The following is a 16,322-nucleotide window of genomic DNA, read 5'->3' on the forward strand; positions in this document are numbered from 1 at the left end:
CTGGGTGTGGTGCAAGCTTGGGGAAATGATTTAACTTTTCTTGGCTTCTCCTCTGTACAAATGGGGCTAATTGTACCCTTCTTACAGCACTGTTGGGAGGATTCGGGAGTTAATGGAAGTGAAGCGCCTACAGCAGTGTCGGCCATGAAGTAGCAGTCATGTAAGACTGCTATTACCAATATCTTTGCCAAATCAGGATTTAATTCTTTTGGTGCATCTGACTCTCTGGTGAGAAACCAAAATTAAACCTGTGTTGGAGCAGCTGCCTCATTTACTGGAGCTAGATGTATGCTAGGCAGTAAACGGCACCAGAACTTCTTGAATATATGCAGAACTTAGTTGCTTATTCATGTTTCTGGTCCACAATGTCCTGACAGTCATTCTAATAAAGTTTATAGCAATCTAGGATGTTAAATGTGGAAAGGATATTAAGAGCATTTGGTATAACAGTTTCTGAACGCCAGTGAATAAAATGACTGTATCATGGGGACTCAAAAAAATTCAGAGATTCTGGTTTTATAAAGTCAGAAGTGAGGTTTTGAATTCTATGTCTTTCAAACTTTGCAAATAATTCCGATGCATAATCCAGGTCATTGAAGGCCCAAAATGTTAAAACCTCATCGTTTTGGGCTGGTGTGAAACCCAGACTCCCCGGCTCGTGAGGCTAAGATGCCGTCCTCTTTACTCTCACCTATTTCCAGTAGAAAGGGCACTTGCACATGGGTTTCGATTTCGAGATTTCCACGAGCACGGCAGAACTGTTAAGTAAGATTCAGCCGGCCAGATGGTACTATTCTTTACTCTCCTTAAGCACTTGCTCTGTACTGTAGCCCACTGACCCCTTCTGCTCAGATACCTTCTACATCCTCTCTAATTGACACACTGTTTCTTCTTTCTAGCCTTTCATATACTTTGTAGTCCCTCTGATATCATTCAAAATTACTGAATTTTGGCTGTTTCCCTATGATTTTAGGGTTCCTGGTAATGTCAGTCTTCGAGCTGGAAGGGGTCTTAGGGATTAATTAATGTGACTCCCTCCTTTTACAGGTGATGGACACTTCTCTGCGGCCACTGGGCTGGCAAATCATAATCAGGACCAGAATCTAGTCTATTGATTCCAAGTTAATTCAAGGTAGTTTTCCTCTAAAAAACACACAGAAGCCAACACAAGTGTTTCTTGTTCTCCATCCCACTTAAGCCTCACTTTTTAGTTTTCAGCATCTTTTATCTCTATATCACTGTGGCTGATTCTGGACTTTCTTTTTTATTATATGATAACTTCTCTCACTTCTTATATTATTCAGTACGCATTTTCAGGAAATGCTGATGGTCTGATAAGGTTACCTCTTTCCTTTATCAACAGCACACTTTGCCCAGCAGGCCAAATTCTCGTATTTTGTGGATGAGTTTCTAGGCTAGAGTTTGTGGGAACATTTTTATCACAAATAATTCTATTTCATGGTATGGTTTCATGGTCAAGACTTACAAGACCTGGTAATATACTGAGGAACAGATATGAGAAGGTGACCATTTCTTCTGTCTCCGGATCATGAGACACAATTGGGGCAAGGCCATAGGAACCAAGGCAGAGCTCCTGCCCGCCCACTAGGGTGACCATTCTAACCTCAGTCATTAGAGACAGTGTTAAATGCACCAGAGCAGCCCGGGTGCCTTGAGAGCCTGAGGCCGGCTCTCAACAAAGAGCAAAAGGCTTAGTTATGGCTGTACGTCTGGACAAATCTTAATCATAAAGATTCTCCTCAAAGACTCTGAAGCGATTTGAAGTCTCATTGGTACCAGTAACCGTGACACACGGACTTGTGTTCGATGGCTATCAGCATGAGGTGCATCTTCACGAAGCAGAGCCTGGGAAGGAAGACAAGCAATCGTGAGGCAAGCGAGGACAGCAGAGCCCCAGGTCACAACAATACGACGGACACTCTGTGCTCTCTGCCTGGGCGGACACCACCCCCTCCGCAGAGGGAGAGCCTCTCAAATGTGGAATGTTCGCTGGAAAGTGAATCCATCCTGGAGTAACGCAGAGCCAGTGCACCAAATGGGACAGGGATGAACCTGTCCCGCACAGACTGTGAACCTCCAGGCTGCAGACACTCAGACTTACTCATCCTTATACCTTCTGTGTTTGTCACTGAGCCTGGTCTAGAGTGAGCCCTTTGTGGACACTGGGGAAAGAATGCATTGCACAAAAATGACGAAAGTGTTTCCCTTAACTTACCGGCAAACATCAGGAAAGCTCATTCCAGCAAAGTCATCAGAGAGGCGTTGAGTCAGGATTTTGTTCTTCAGGCCGCTGAAGAAATGTTTCTGCCAGGGCTCTTTAGGGCAGATCTGGAACACACATGAGGCACAGTGATGTGGAAAATGGGATATTCGATATACAAACTGAGTATTCTGCTCAGCACCAAACCAGTACCCATTGCATTCAGGTCCCAGAAAGGAGATTTGTCCTCGTGCTTAACTAGAGAAATGTCAAAGGAAGAACAAAAACTCTAACATACATCTCAACTATTTCCAGGGTGAAGTAGGAGCATCACGACTTAGTTCCTCCCCAGATGGCATCCACGCCTCCTGCTGGAAATTAATTCTTCTTCCAATAATTTCAGCAAGGTAGACTGGTTTTTGTGTCAGGAACAATAAGATGGTAAGAATAATGTGGAATCTAACTTGTCTCCCCCTAGGTATGGCTGTGTAAGATTTTTTTAAAGAACATATCAGTTTTCTACTCACTGACTAACCATATACCACAAAGATGAAAATATTCTTGACTTCTGCTCAGTATCAGAACCCTTCTTGGTTTAAATAAACTCAAAAAGCCATCCTGATCAATGGAAATGAGAACGTAAAAATCAAGGGCAGTGGTAGGCTTCTAGAGAAATGGGGGATGTGACAAAAGGATTTCTCTCAAAAAAAAGCTAAATGTTGTCTAACTGGGGGCGGGGGGCAGATGTTGCTGAGTAACTCATCTCTGACATCTGTGTAAGACCCCCAGGGATTCTGTTTTGCTCTATTTGCATCCTCCTCCATCCACAGCCGTAAGAATCACCACCACGCTGCTCTGACAGGGCACGACGGGCCCCTTAAAGCCCAGAATCTCCAATGAAAGCCTGGAATTCCTAGGAACTCAGAAACACCACGGCAGTGGAGAGTTAAGGCCAGTTCAGAAACACTCCTCAGATGGTCATCTTGTGGTTTAGGAAGAACAAAACAAAAACAAACACACAAACAAAAAAATTCTGCCCTGCTAATAAAAAGGACCACCTCTTTCCAATACACCTCATCACCGTCTCAAGATGCAGCTGACTCTCTTGCACTTTCCCCCTTTCTTAAAGTCCTCTCCCTGTGCAGTTCAAGTCACTAAGTCCTCATGACCAAAGAAACTGGCTTACTGCTGCTAATCCAAATGTTCCAGGTTCTGCAAGAGGGTAAAAAATAGCCATAGAGATGAAGATGTCCTGAGTCAGGTGTTTTTTCTTTTTTGCAATAAAGACATTTTATTTATTTAAACATCTTTATCAGAGTATAATTGCTTTACAATGGTGTGTTAGTTTCTGCTGTATAACAAAGTGAATCAGCTATACATATACATATATCCCCATATCCCCTCCCTCTTGCATCTCCCTCCCACCCTCCCTAACCCACCCCTCTAAGTGGTCACAAAGCACCGAGCTGATATCACTGTGCTATGCAGCTGCTTCCCACTAGCTATCTATTTTGCATCTGGTAGTGTATATATGTCCATGCCACTCTCTCACTTCGTCCCAGCTTACCCTTCCCTCTCCCCGTGTCCTCAAGTCCATTCTCTACGTCTGCGTCTTTATTCCTGTCCTGCCCCTACGTTCTTCAGAACCATTTTTTTTTTTTAGATTCCATATATATGTGTTAGCATACAGTATTTGTTTTTCTCTTTCTGACTTCACTCTGTATGACAGACTCTAGAAAAAACTTAAAATAGAACTACCATATGACCCAGCAATCCCACTACTGGGCATATACCCTGAGAAAACCATAACTCAAAAAGGGACATGTACCACAATGTTCATTGCAGCACTATTTACAATAGTCAGGACATGGAAGCAACCTAAGTGTCCATCGACAGATGAATGGATAAAGATGTGGCACATATATGCAATGGAATATTACTCAGCCATAAAAAGAAACAAAATTGAGTTACTTGTAGTGAGGTGGATGGACCTGAGTCAGTTTTTTTTAAAATCAGAACGGGAAACAGGATCACAAGATGGATTTTGGATTTGGATAGTAGAATCGGGAGCATGAAAAAATCAGTTAGATTAGATCTAATCTAAATTTAAGTTTAAGGCAATCCTCTGCGCCTAGAACCAACTGGAGATGCTCCTCAGACTACGATTTCTCACCATATAATCAATATAGATCAACAGAGTCAGAATACATGGCATTGACCTAAGGCTTTCTAATCTGACTGCCCAGAAGTTTTACAAATATTCACTCAATACCTGGATAAAATCAGGTTATGAGTAGATTAGCAAGTCTTATTTCATAGATGCAGAAACTGACAGAGAAAGTTTAAGTGCCTAATCTGAGCAAAACTGGACATAAGACACTAGCATCCGGATCGTTAAACCTAAGTTAGTAGGTTTAAGTAACTGAATTAATTTTAGTTCATTAATTTAATTAATTACAGAATCTAAGTCACCAGAGCAGAGTACAACATGCAAACATCTTGCCCTGTTTACAATTTCTGAAAGAGAGTTTCAGACTTCACCCCCCCGCCAAAAAATCCTCATGACCACAAATCTCTCTTAATTCCTATCTTCCAAAAGCCACCTTATGAATATTGACAGGTGACCATCATCACTGAGGAGGTTCCAACTTTAGATAAACAAACAATAAAAAAAAACAAACCCAACAAACAACAACAGCAATAAAGCCACAACAGGGCAGGTTGTACATCTCTTACCTTCTATATTTTCATGAAGGAGACAAAGGTTTCATATAGAGTTCACACTCTATTTTCTCTAGACACAGAGATTAAAAATCACAATCCTCACAACACGTATTGCAGTTATCCTGCACTTTCTAAGCTTACAACACAAAGGCAATGTCCTCACAAGCCATTTCCTGGGCTACACACAGTGACCACTAAGGGAAGGTTAAAGCATGTTCGCTGTATCATCACCAAGGCTCATTCCTACCGCCTGATGGTCGATTTTATTTCTCTGTATATGGCATCTCCTCGCATTCACAGGGGGAATTACTAGAGAATGCTGTGGTTTCCGGTTAGCATTTTGCTGATCAGAGTATCTCTTGAATCTTATACCTCTTTTGCTTTTCCTTAACAGCACCAAGGAAAGGACCAGAAAAGGTGTACAGATTTTTTTAAATTTATTGGACAAAGGAAATAAAGTGCAAAGAGAAGTCAAGAAGAGGCAAAGGTGGATGCATAATTAAATGGAGAGAAAGGTGTCTCTCTGGAGAGGTTCTGGACAATAGGATACCAGGCCCAGATGAGGGTTAGAACATCTTTCCCAGAGCATTTCACAGAGATGGCATTTGGAAGGCATACTATGTGCTACAGTATTTCATCCCAGTAGTCCATTTAGCCATTTATTTTGTCTCAAACAAAGGTATCAAAGGACCTGATGTAGGGCTTCCCTGGTGGCGCAGTGTTTGAGAGTCCGCCTGCCGATGCAGGGGACACGGGTTCGTGCCCCGGTCCGGGAAGATCCCACATGCCGTGGAGCGGCTGGGCTCGTGAGCCATGGCCGCTGGGCCTGCACGTCCGGAGCCTGTGCTCCGCAACGGGAGAGGCCACAACAGTGAGAGGCCCGCGTAAAAAAAAAAAAAAAAAAAAAAGACCTGATGTAGAAGACTGGGAGAAGATATTTAACAGCCAGAGGCACGGGGCATAGTGGTGAGACTGTAAGTCAGACAATTCTACATCTGCTACTTACTAACTTACTATTAGTTAGTGTCCATGACTGGGATACTACCTTGAAATATTGAGGGAAACACAAAATGTACTTAAAATGCATGACACACAGTAGGCATTCAACATGTGGCTACTATTATTATTACTGCATAGAATATCCCAAAATAACCCGGAAAATTAGATTTTAATATTATTTGTATTATTATTTCTCTTTGATGAATATAATTTATTATTATGTCAATTACTTGGTATTTAACATATATTTAAATGTCTGATTTCTCCACTAATAACATAACCTTTATTTATATTTCTACCTTCAATAACTCAAAGTGCTTCTACATTTATGAATACATTTACTGTCATAACGTCATGGATTGCTGGGAGGAAGCAGGGTTATGATTTCTATTTTGCAGGTAAATATTCTTAGGCAACAATAAGATAAACAACTTCTTCAAGGTCAGTGTGGTACTTGGAACTTCAATCTAGATGTCTCAATCCCTTCCCAGCTCAAGTAGAAGTCAAATCTCATTTCTTGGGGCCTTCTTGCTTCCCTCAATTTTTATTTTCTATTCCTGATATTAATTTATGAGGACATGGGGATAGAGCCAAGATTCAACATCAGTTTCCAAGGTTACCTTCTTGTTTTGCTCAATAAATAGAGATGTTAGAAAGGTACACAAGCCTGGCACCAAACAGCCTTGGGCGATAAATCCGAGCTTTAATTCAGCAAAGCAGATGATGTTGTCTCCAGTATTCCAGTTCCAGCTGGGGATCTTTGGCAGAAAAACCTGTTTCATGGTAGAAAGTATTAGAAACAGACTTGTGGATACAGAGAACAAACTAGTGGTTACCAGTGAGAAGAGGGAAAGAGGGAGGGGCAAGACAGGGGAAGGGGATTAGGAAATACAAACTACTATGTATAAAGTAAATAAGCAACAAGGACATAATGTACAGCACAGGGAAATACAGACATTATTTTGTGATAACTTAAATGCAGTGTAATCTATAAAAATATTGAATCACTACGTTGTACACCTGAAACTAATACGATATTGTAAATCAACTGTACTTCAGTAAAAGAAAAGAAAGTCAAATATTAGAAAGAAATATACCTCAAGAAAGTTCCCCGAATTTGCAATCATTTTGTTCGCTTGTTTTATGTTTTTGAAATATAATTAACGTATAAAATTATATTAGTTTCAGGTGTACAACGTTCAATATTTGTATATATTGTCAAAGGATGACCACAATAAGTCCAGTTAACATCCATCACTACTGTAATTACAAGGTATTTTCTCTTGTGATGGGAACTTCGAAATTCTATTCCCTTAGCAACATTTAAATATAAAATAAAGTATTATTAACTACAGTCACCATGACTCTTTTATACTAGAAATTTATACCTTTTGTTCCTGTTCCCCCATTTTGCCCACCCCCACTTCTGGCAACCACCAACCTGTTCTGTGAATCTATGAGCTCAGGGTTTCTTTTTTGCTGTTATTCAACATATGAATGAGATCACATGGTATTTGTTTTTCTCTGTCTGACTCATTTCACTTAGCATTATGCCCCTGAGGCCCACTCGTGTTGTTGCAAATGGCAAGATTTAGGGTTTTTTTAATACTTTTTGAGAAGACTGTGTATTCTGGTGCTTTTGAATGCAATGTTCTGTATTTGTCTAAGTCATGAGGTATAATATGTTGTCTAAGGCCAATGTTTCCCTATTAATTTTTTTATCTGGATGATCTATCCATTGAAGAAAGTAGGGTATTAAAGTCCCCAACTATTACTGTATTGCTATTTCTCCATTTAGATTTGTTAACATCTGCTTTATAAATTTAGGTCCTCCTATGCTGGTGTCATAAATATTTACAAATGTTATATCCTCTTGTGGGACTGACCCTTTTGATAATGTAATGCCCTTCTTTTTCTCTTACTACAGTCTTTGTTTTAAAGTCTATTTTGTCTGATATAAGTATAGCTTCCCCAGATTTCTTTTGCTTTCCATTGGCATGGAATCTATTTTTCCATCCCCTCACTTTCAGTCTGTGTCCTTATATCTAAGTTTCTTGTAGGCAGCGTATAGATGGGTCTTATTTTTTTTGTCTATTCAGCCACTCTATGTCTTTTGATTAGAAAATTCAGTCCATTTATATTTAAAGTAATTATTGGTAAGTATGTATTTACTGCCATTTGTCAAGTGTTTTCTGAAAGTTTTATAATTCCACTGTTCCTTTCTTCTCCTCTTGCTCTCTTCATCTTTGATTTGATGACTTTCTGTAGCAGTATGCTTAGATTCCTTTCTCTTTATCTTATTTACTATAAATTTTTGCTTTGTGGTTACCATGAACCTTGCATAAAACAACCTACAAGTCTCTTTTAAGTTGATAGTAACTTAAGTTTGATCACATCAAAAGCTCTATATTTTTATCCCCACAACCCAAGTTTTATTTTTGATACTACAATTTACATCTTTTTATTTTATGTATCATTTTACAAATTATTGTAGTTATTTACTACTTTTGTCTTTTAATCTTCATACTAGCTTTGTAAGTGATTAATCTATCACCTTTACAACATTAGAATATTTGGAATTTTACTATATATTTACCTTTACCAATGAGACTTATATTTTCATATGTTTACCTTTTACTAATTACCCCTTTCACTACAGCTTAAAGAAGTTCCTTTAACGTTTCTTGTAAGGTCTGTCTATTGGTGATGAACTCTTTTAACTTTTGCTTGTCTGGAAACCTCTTTATCGTTCCTTTGATTCTGAATGACAACTTTGCTGGGTAAAGTATCCTTGGTTGGCAGTTTTTTTCTTTTTCTTTTAGCACTTTGAATATATTGTGGCACTGCCTTCTGGCCCGCAAAGTTTCTGTTGAAAATCTGCTGATAATCTTATGGGAGTTCCCATATATGTAACAAGTTGTTTTTCTCTTGCTACTTTTAAAATTCTCTCCTTGTCCTCAACTGTTGACACTTTAATTAGAATGTGCTTGATATGGATCTCTTTGGGTTCCTTTTATTTGGAACTTTCTGGGCTTTGTGGATCTGAATATCTGTTTAGGAAAGTTGACAGCCATTATTTCTTCAAGTCAGTTCTCTACCCATTTCTCTCTCCCTTCTCCTTCTGGGACTCCTATAATGTGAATGTTGGTCCACTTGATGTTGTCCCATAAGTCCCTTTAAGCTATCTTCACTCTTTTTCATTCTTTTTTCTTTCTGCTGCTCTGATTATGTGAGGTCTACACTCTCTATTCTATCTTCAGGTTTGCTGATCCTTTCTTCTGCTTCCTCTGGTCTGCTGTTGAACCTCTCTATTATGTTTTTTTTTGCAGTTCAGTTATTGTATTCCTCAGCACTGTGACTTCTATTTGGTACTTTTTAATATTTTCTATCTCTCTGTCGAAATTTTCACTTTGTTCATCCATTCTTCTCCTGCTCAGTGAGCATCTTTATGACTGTTACTTTAAACTCTTCATCAGAAAAGTAGCTTATATCCTTTTCATTAAGGTCTTTTTCTGAGGTTTTGTCTTGTTCTTTTGTTTGGAAGATATTCCTCTGTTTCTTCCTTTTATTTGACTCTCTGTGTTGGTTTCTGTGCATTGGACAAAAAAGCCACCTCTCCCTGTCTTGAATGAGTGGACTTGTGTAGTAGATGAGTCTTACTGTTCAACGCTGCCCTAGCCCTTGGTTGTTTCTCAAACCCTTGTCATTGTCCAATCTGCCTACTTTATTTTTAGTGGCTCCGAGTACTTAAGGGTGTGCCAAGACCTGTCCATGGCCCCAAGGGGAGAATCTCAGTCAGCACCTAAATTCAGAATGACTGGACTCCAGACCATCAGGCAATAGCTTTTAAAGTATGTAAACATAACTCTTTCCAAATTTACATTTTTATGTAATTAACAATCTTAATGGGGCTCCAAATTTCACCTGCAACTGGCAAAAGCTTTTTGTGTGTAGACTCATTATAAAATAATAAGTTCATATATTACTTAGATGAACTAAGTTCATTTAGTTCTACAGACTAAAAGGGGAGGAGACTGAACAGGCTATAATGTTACAATACCTTGTTATGGGACTGAAGTATCTGTATGATGACTCTGGTATTAGGGTAATAGTTCTTGATAGAGAGCACCCTACAAAAATAACAAATATGCTCATTAGTGATGTGCCATATCCAATGTCTTTACAATATAATTCAATTCAAAGTTAAGTTGATGTGTGGGTAAGCACAGGAAAAGAGCACATTATAAAGTTCATTGTTATGATCTTCAATAGCACACACATGGAAGAGTGCTATGGTTTCAGTGACTTAGTAAATTAAATCTACGGAAAGGTAAGCTTTTGGTATTAAGAGTGGTCTTCTGGGAGCAATTCCTGAGGAGGAAATAATCAGTTTCATATATTTTAGTCTTCAAACTCAAACACATGAATTACAGAAAAAAACAGAGACGGAATTGCTATCTATAGCTCAAAGTAGCTAACAGACTCTCTAATCCAACTTTCTTATTTTACAAATTAAGAAACTAAGATCTATCTTATATTTACTGTACGTTACAAGTTCTCAGGCTTCTCTTGCTTTTTGTAGAGTCACCTTCAGCTACGTGTGTTTATTTTGCTCTGGGGCCAACAGTTCATCTGGGTTAGGTACAATGGCATTGCCCTCAGAATGACAGTTTGAATCTCTTACCACAAATTGAGTTCCTGCTCATAGATAGTTCACAGTTCAAGATGGTAACACTAACCCTAGCCATCTTGAAAATACTGCCAATAGTCAAAAGCACATCACACTGAACCATGCACAATCTTTCACTAGGACTACTGGAGAAAAACCCCAGTAAATAAAGTCTAAGAATAAGGTTCACAAACCACAAATGCCGTCTTTATTTCTGAGGGGCTGTTAGTCAGAATGGTGCTATCCGAACAGTTATCAGTTATTCGTATGCTTGCTTTTTAAATTTAGACAGCTATTATCCCTACGGAACTCCAGCAAAGTAAGTGGAGAAGCACATTGACACACAGTAAACTCTATTTTGATTTCCTTTTTCATACATCTGCAGAGTCTCTGGGGCCAAAAAATAAGGCAGAAACCTGGAATATGATGAACCCTGTGCTGTGATACATGACATCTGTTTAGTCCTATGCATGGGGCTTTATTTTAAAAGAGATAAAAATAAGATCAGCATTGGAGCATGTAAGACACAGTGCCAGCTTCTTACCTCATAATGTTTGAAGTGTCTTCAGCATGTGAATCACTGCACAGAGGGTTGGCTATAATCAGGCATGCTTCTGCAGAGTCCACCTATTCTTCAAGATTAAACAGCAGCCACCTTGTTAATTATATATGGGAAATGCTTACGTGTTCCCCTTTGGGGTTTTCTTATGGTTTCATCATACAATTTCCAAAAAGGAAGAGAGCACACTTGGGAAGGACTTGTGATAAGGATGTCTTTACATCAGAATCACAGTCCAGCAAATGCTGAAAGGGGCTGCATAGACGGACCAGAGTCTCCAACACAGATGTAGATTGCTTTAAAATGGAACAAGTGCATAAGGATATTTTTCCTATGATCCAGAAACGTCAATTTATGACTAGTGATGAGTAATAAGATCTTTTTAAGCAACTCCCTGTATAGTTATTAACCTTTCAGAATAGCAAAAAAATTACTGAAGTGGCTCTTATAACCCCAAGTTGCAGGAAAGAGAAAGATTATACTGTGTTTGTCAATTTTTGCTTCAATTCTTTGTGTTGACTCTATAGATCTCTGCTTTAAAAAACTGAACCTTTTGCTCCATATGATTGTGAGAAACCTAAAACATGAGAGGAAGTTGGCCTTCATCTTAAACGCAAGATGTCTAGAGGGTTGGCTGTTGCTCATCTCTTTTAGTCTCGGCCTAACTGGGATCTCTGCGATTTTCCTTCATGCCTTTCCTATCAGAGGGCATATCAGTGTGTTTAGGAGAAGCCGGTAAAAGCTGACAGACTCCTAGAAATCTGTCATCTGGTAAGAATCCCACTTGGATAGAAAGATCTAACACACTTCTGCTATCCACAACTTTTTCAGATGTCTTAGACTGATAACATAAAACTGTTCTAGATAGAGAATTTAGTGAAATTAAAAAATTTAAATATAAATGTAGGTAAATAGTGAGGTCTGCTCGGTATCTGTCAAGAAGGATTTGGAGGTCAATTACTAACATTTCTTTATGATCAGTTTTTAAAGTTGAAGAAGTTGTATTTCCCCCAATTCAAGAGTCTGGAGTAATCCTTTGGGAAGAGCAATACACACTATTGTCTTAATTGCTGCAGCTTAGGAAAACGACAAGGAGGAAAAGAACTAGATCTCACCGCAACTCGCCTCAGATCCTCCCACTTCAGTGCAGATCCAGAAACGAAAGTTGTATAGGCCATGTAGCACTTAAATATGGTTTCCAATTCCAAAGAAGGAGGAACCCTGGATAAAGAGCATAGTGCCAGGTATGGAAAAAGAAGATTGGCTTTGGTTTAGAGACTGTTACATTATTTAGTGCATTTAATAAAAACTCTAATCTTCTCTTGGAAAACATCCATCCTCCATTATTAATCCACGTGCTTAGGTGATGTGGACACCACTAGCCTAATTCCAGAAATGGGTCTGAAGCTCACGGGCAATCAATCACAGGGACATGAAAAAATACAAATCAGATTAATGCCAAAAAAAGGGGGGAGGGAATTACTAAGAACAAAGAAGTTCAGGACCAATGAAAACATTTCAATTATTCAAAAAGACATAGCATTCTAAAACAACTATGAATTTAATAAAATAGCTTCTAAATATACAAAAAATTTTAACAAGATGAGAGAAATACATGAACCTGCCACTGTAATGACAGATTTCAAAGCATCTCTCTCAATTACTGACAGATCAAGGAGAAAAAATAATCAAGTTTGATATTTATAAATTCTGCAAACAATATTTAAGATATCTAATTTAAATTTTTTTCACCTTTATTGAGGCAAAATTGACAGTTAAAATCGTAAGATATTTAGTGTACAACATGATGATTTGATGTATGTATACATTGTGAAAGGATCCCTCCCATTATTTAATTAACACATCCATCACCTCACATATTTACCTTTTTGGGGGGTGATGACATTTAAATTCTACTCTCCTAGCAAATTTCAGTGATACAATACAGTGTTATCAACTATAGTCACCATGTTTTACGTTAGATCCTTAGACCTTATTCATCTTAAAACTGAAAGTCTGTACTCTTTTTACCAACCTCTCCCTATTTCCCCCAATCCCCAGACCCTGGCAAACCATCTTTCCACTTTCTGTTTCTGTAAGTGTGGCTTTTTAAAAAAATTCCAGATATAAGTGACACCATGCATTTGTCTTTCTCTCTCTGGCTTATTTCACCAGCTTATAATGCCTGCCAGGTTCATCCATGTTGTTGCAAGTGACAGGACTTCCTTCCTTTTTAGGGTTGAATGATATTTCATATCATTCAAATATATATATATATATATATATATACACACCACATCTTCTTTATTCATTCATCCATACATGGAAACTTAGGTTGTTTCCATATAATGGCTATTGTGAATAATTCTAATTTTCCTCAACAGCACACAAATATTTACCAAAATGATAATTTACTTGACCAATAAGGAAAGCCTCAACACTGCAAAAAAAAAGCTGCTGTACATATAATGACCTCTGATCACAGTACAATTAAAGTAAAAGTTAATAACAAAAAAATTAAAAAATATTCATCATAGTTGGAAATTTTGAAAAACAGACTGCTAAAAATCTCATGAGCTATGAAGAAATTATAATGAAATTTATAAAATTCTTAGGAATTAATTATGTGAAAACACTAAATATCTAAGTCTTTGGATACAATAAAAGCCTGCTTTAGGGGAAAATTACAGCTTTGGACATTAATCTTGGAAGAAACCCAAGAAATAAGAAGAAAAGAGGGCTTCCCTGGTGGCGCAGTGGTTGAGAGTCCGCCTGCCGATGCAGGGGACAAGGGTTTGTGCCCCAGTCCGGGAAGATCCCACATGCCGCGGAGCGGCTGGGCCCGTGAGCCATGGCCCCTGAGCCTGCGCGTCCGGAGCCTGTGCTGCGCAACGGGAGAGGCCACAACAGTAAGAGGCCCGCGTACCGCAAAAAAAAAAAAAAAAAAAAAAAAAAAAAAGAAGAAAAGAGACAATAAACACAAGAGTGCAAACAGTGAAATAGAAAAGAAAAATAAAAGAGAGAAGATGAACAAAGACAAAGGCTGGTTCTTTGAGAAAAAAATCACTCATATAATAGGCAAAGCTGTAGTAAAATTGATGGAGAAAAAGAGAAGACAAAAATGACTCATAATATTGAAAGAAGATAAAAATACCTACAGGCAAAGTAGAGATTAAAAATAATAATCAAAGAATACATCAACCAACCAAATGTGACAGCTTTTAAAACTCAGACAAAATAGACAAATTACTAAAAATAGATCTTACCAGAACTAACTCTAGAAGACTATTAAAGGAAATGAAGTTTAGTTTAAAATCTCTCAAAACTAAACAAAAACGAACAAAACACATACAGAGACCCACACACTAAACACAATTTTTAAAACCACCAGTTCTAAATGGTTTAGCAGGCAACTTCTACCACACTTTAAAGCAACAAATAATCCCATTTTTATACAAAGTCTTTCAAACACCTTAAAAATAGAGAATGGTCCCCAACAAATACTACAAAGCCAAAATAACCCTTATAGCAAAACTATTAATTTAATTCATCACATTAACAAATTAAAAATTACACAGCCACCTCAGATGCACAAAAAAAGTTGATTAAAATATCTTTTCACAGTTAAGAAATAAAACTCATGGTATATTAGGAAGAGAAAAGAATATCATTAACCAAATAAAGAGTATCTTTAAAATAAAAAGGATGGCCTTAGTGGGAAAATATTAGAAAAGTTTTCTTTAAAATGAGAAATGAAGAAGAGATACAACTATTGCTTTTTTCTCAACATTATATTTGATGTCTTAGCAAGAGCAATAAGAAAATAAAGATACACTGTACACATAAGGGTTAGAAAGGAAGAAATAAACTCTCTTTATCTGAACTAATATGATTATTTACATAGAAACCCCTAAACACTACAGAAAAATAAATAGAGGCTAATTTAACAATATGGATGAATGGAAGATTAATACACAAAGGTCAATTCTGGTTTTTCATACCAAAAGCAAACAAGTAGAAAATACAATAAGACATTATTTCAAATATATCAGAAAATATCAAGTACTTATAAATATATATGTCACATATATTTATTACATATATACATATGTAAAATTACATAATATATAATAAACAGCAAGCCTGGGAAATTATACAGTATTATTGAGACACTAAATGAGATCTAAATAAGTAGACAACCATAGTATAGTCAGAGTCAGAAAGAATTTGTGACACAAAGAATCAATTTTAAACCAAACTTTCAATTAGATTCCTCCCATCAATTTCCACAGGGTTTTTCATAGTTCATGATAAAATGATTATAAAATTGATATGAAAGATAAAGGGCCAAGAAGAGCTTGTCAACTATTGGAAAAAGAAGAGCAAGGAGGGAAAACCTGCCCTAAGATGTATAAGGATTAATTATGAATCTTTAGCAATTAAAAAAGCATAGTATTAATGCAGTAAGAGATAAACTGATTAAAAAAAACACAGAATAGACCTATTTATACTGGTAGCATGTCAGATCAGTGAGGGGAAAAGGGTTTATTCAATAACTAGCATTGATAAAATGGTTATCTATGGAAGAAGCTGAAGTTTTATTCATGCGTCACGCCATAAAAAAACAAATTCCAGTATAATTAGAGATTTAAACATCAACAAAAATTAAAAATTCTTAATAGGAAATGTAATTAAATATCTTTAAAATACTGGGATATGGAAAAATTCCTAAACAAAAACCAAAAAAAATCATTAAATACAATTGAAATGATTGAAAATTTGAACTATAATAATATTAAAAACTTTTGAATATCAAAATACTTCTCATACTCAGTGAAAAGACAAGTTATAAACTGGAAAAATATAGTTACAATTCAGATCACTGATGAACAGTTCGTGTCAAGAATACATTAAGCACTCCTAGAAATTAAATAAGAAAAGCCCCACAAACAATCCAACAGAAAAACAGGTAAAATGCATGAGTAGGCTTTTCACGGAAAGAGGAAACATGCATGGCTAATAAACATGAAGAGAAGCTCCATACTTAGTGATAAGAGGCTTACAAATCAAAACCACGATGAGATTCCACTTTACACTGATTCCACTGCAAAGATTAACAAGTATGACCACGCCAGTTGTTAGAAAGAATG

At 37.3% G+C, this 16,322-nt stretch overlaps 1 protein-coding gene across 1 annotated transcript in view; it reads right to left on the minus strand.

Moving 5' to 3' along the window:
• The window catches only part of KCNU1 (potassium calcium-activated channel subfamily U member 1), a 162,313-nt gene that overhangs the window by 76,229 nt on the left and 69,762 nt on the right, over positions 1–16,322 (minus strand). Inside the window, exons 14-19 of the mRNA XM_060001141.1 lie at positions 12,288–12,393; positions 11,158–11,240; positions 10,005–10,074; positions 6,565–6,717; positions 2,237–2,349; positions 1,798–1,866 (exon numbers count right to left, since the gene is read on the minus strand). Coding sequence (XP_059857124.1) covers positions 1,798–1,866; positions 2,237–2,349; positions 6,565–6,717; positions 10,005–10,074; positions 11,158–11,240; positions 12,288–12,393 — 594 coding nt within the window. The remainder of the gene's footprint in view (positions 1–1,797; positions 1,867–2,236; positions 2,350–6,564; positions 6,718–10,004; positions 10,075–11,157; positions 11,241–12,287; positions 12,394–16,322) is intronic.

This window comes from Delphinus delphis, chromosome 21 (assembly GCF_949987515.2).
Source record: "Delphinus delphis chromosome 21, mDelDel1.2, whole genome shotgun sequence".
Taxonomy (NCBI): Eukaryota; Metazoa; Chordata; class Mammalia; order Artiodactyla; family Delphinidae; genus Delphinus; species Delphinus delphis.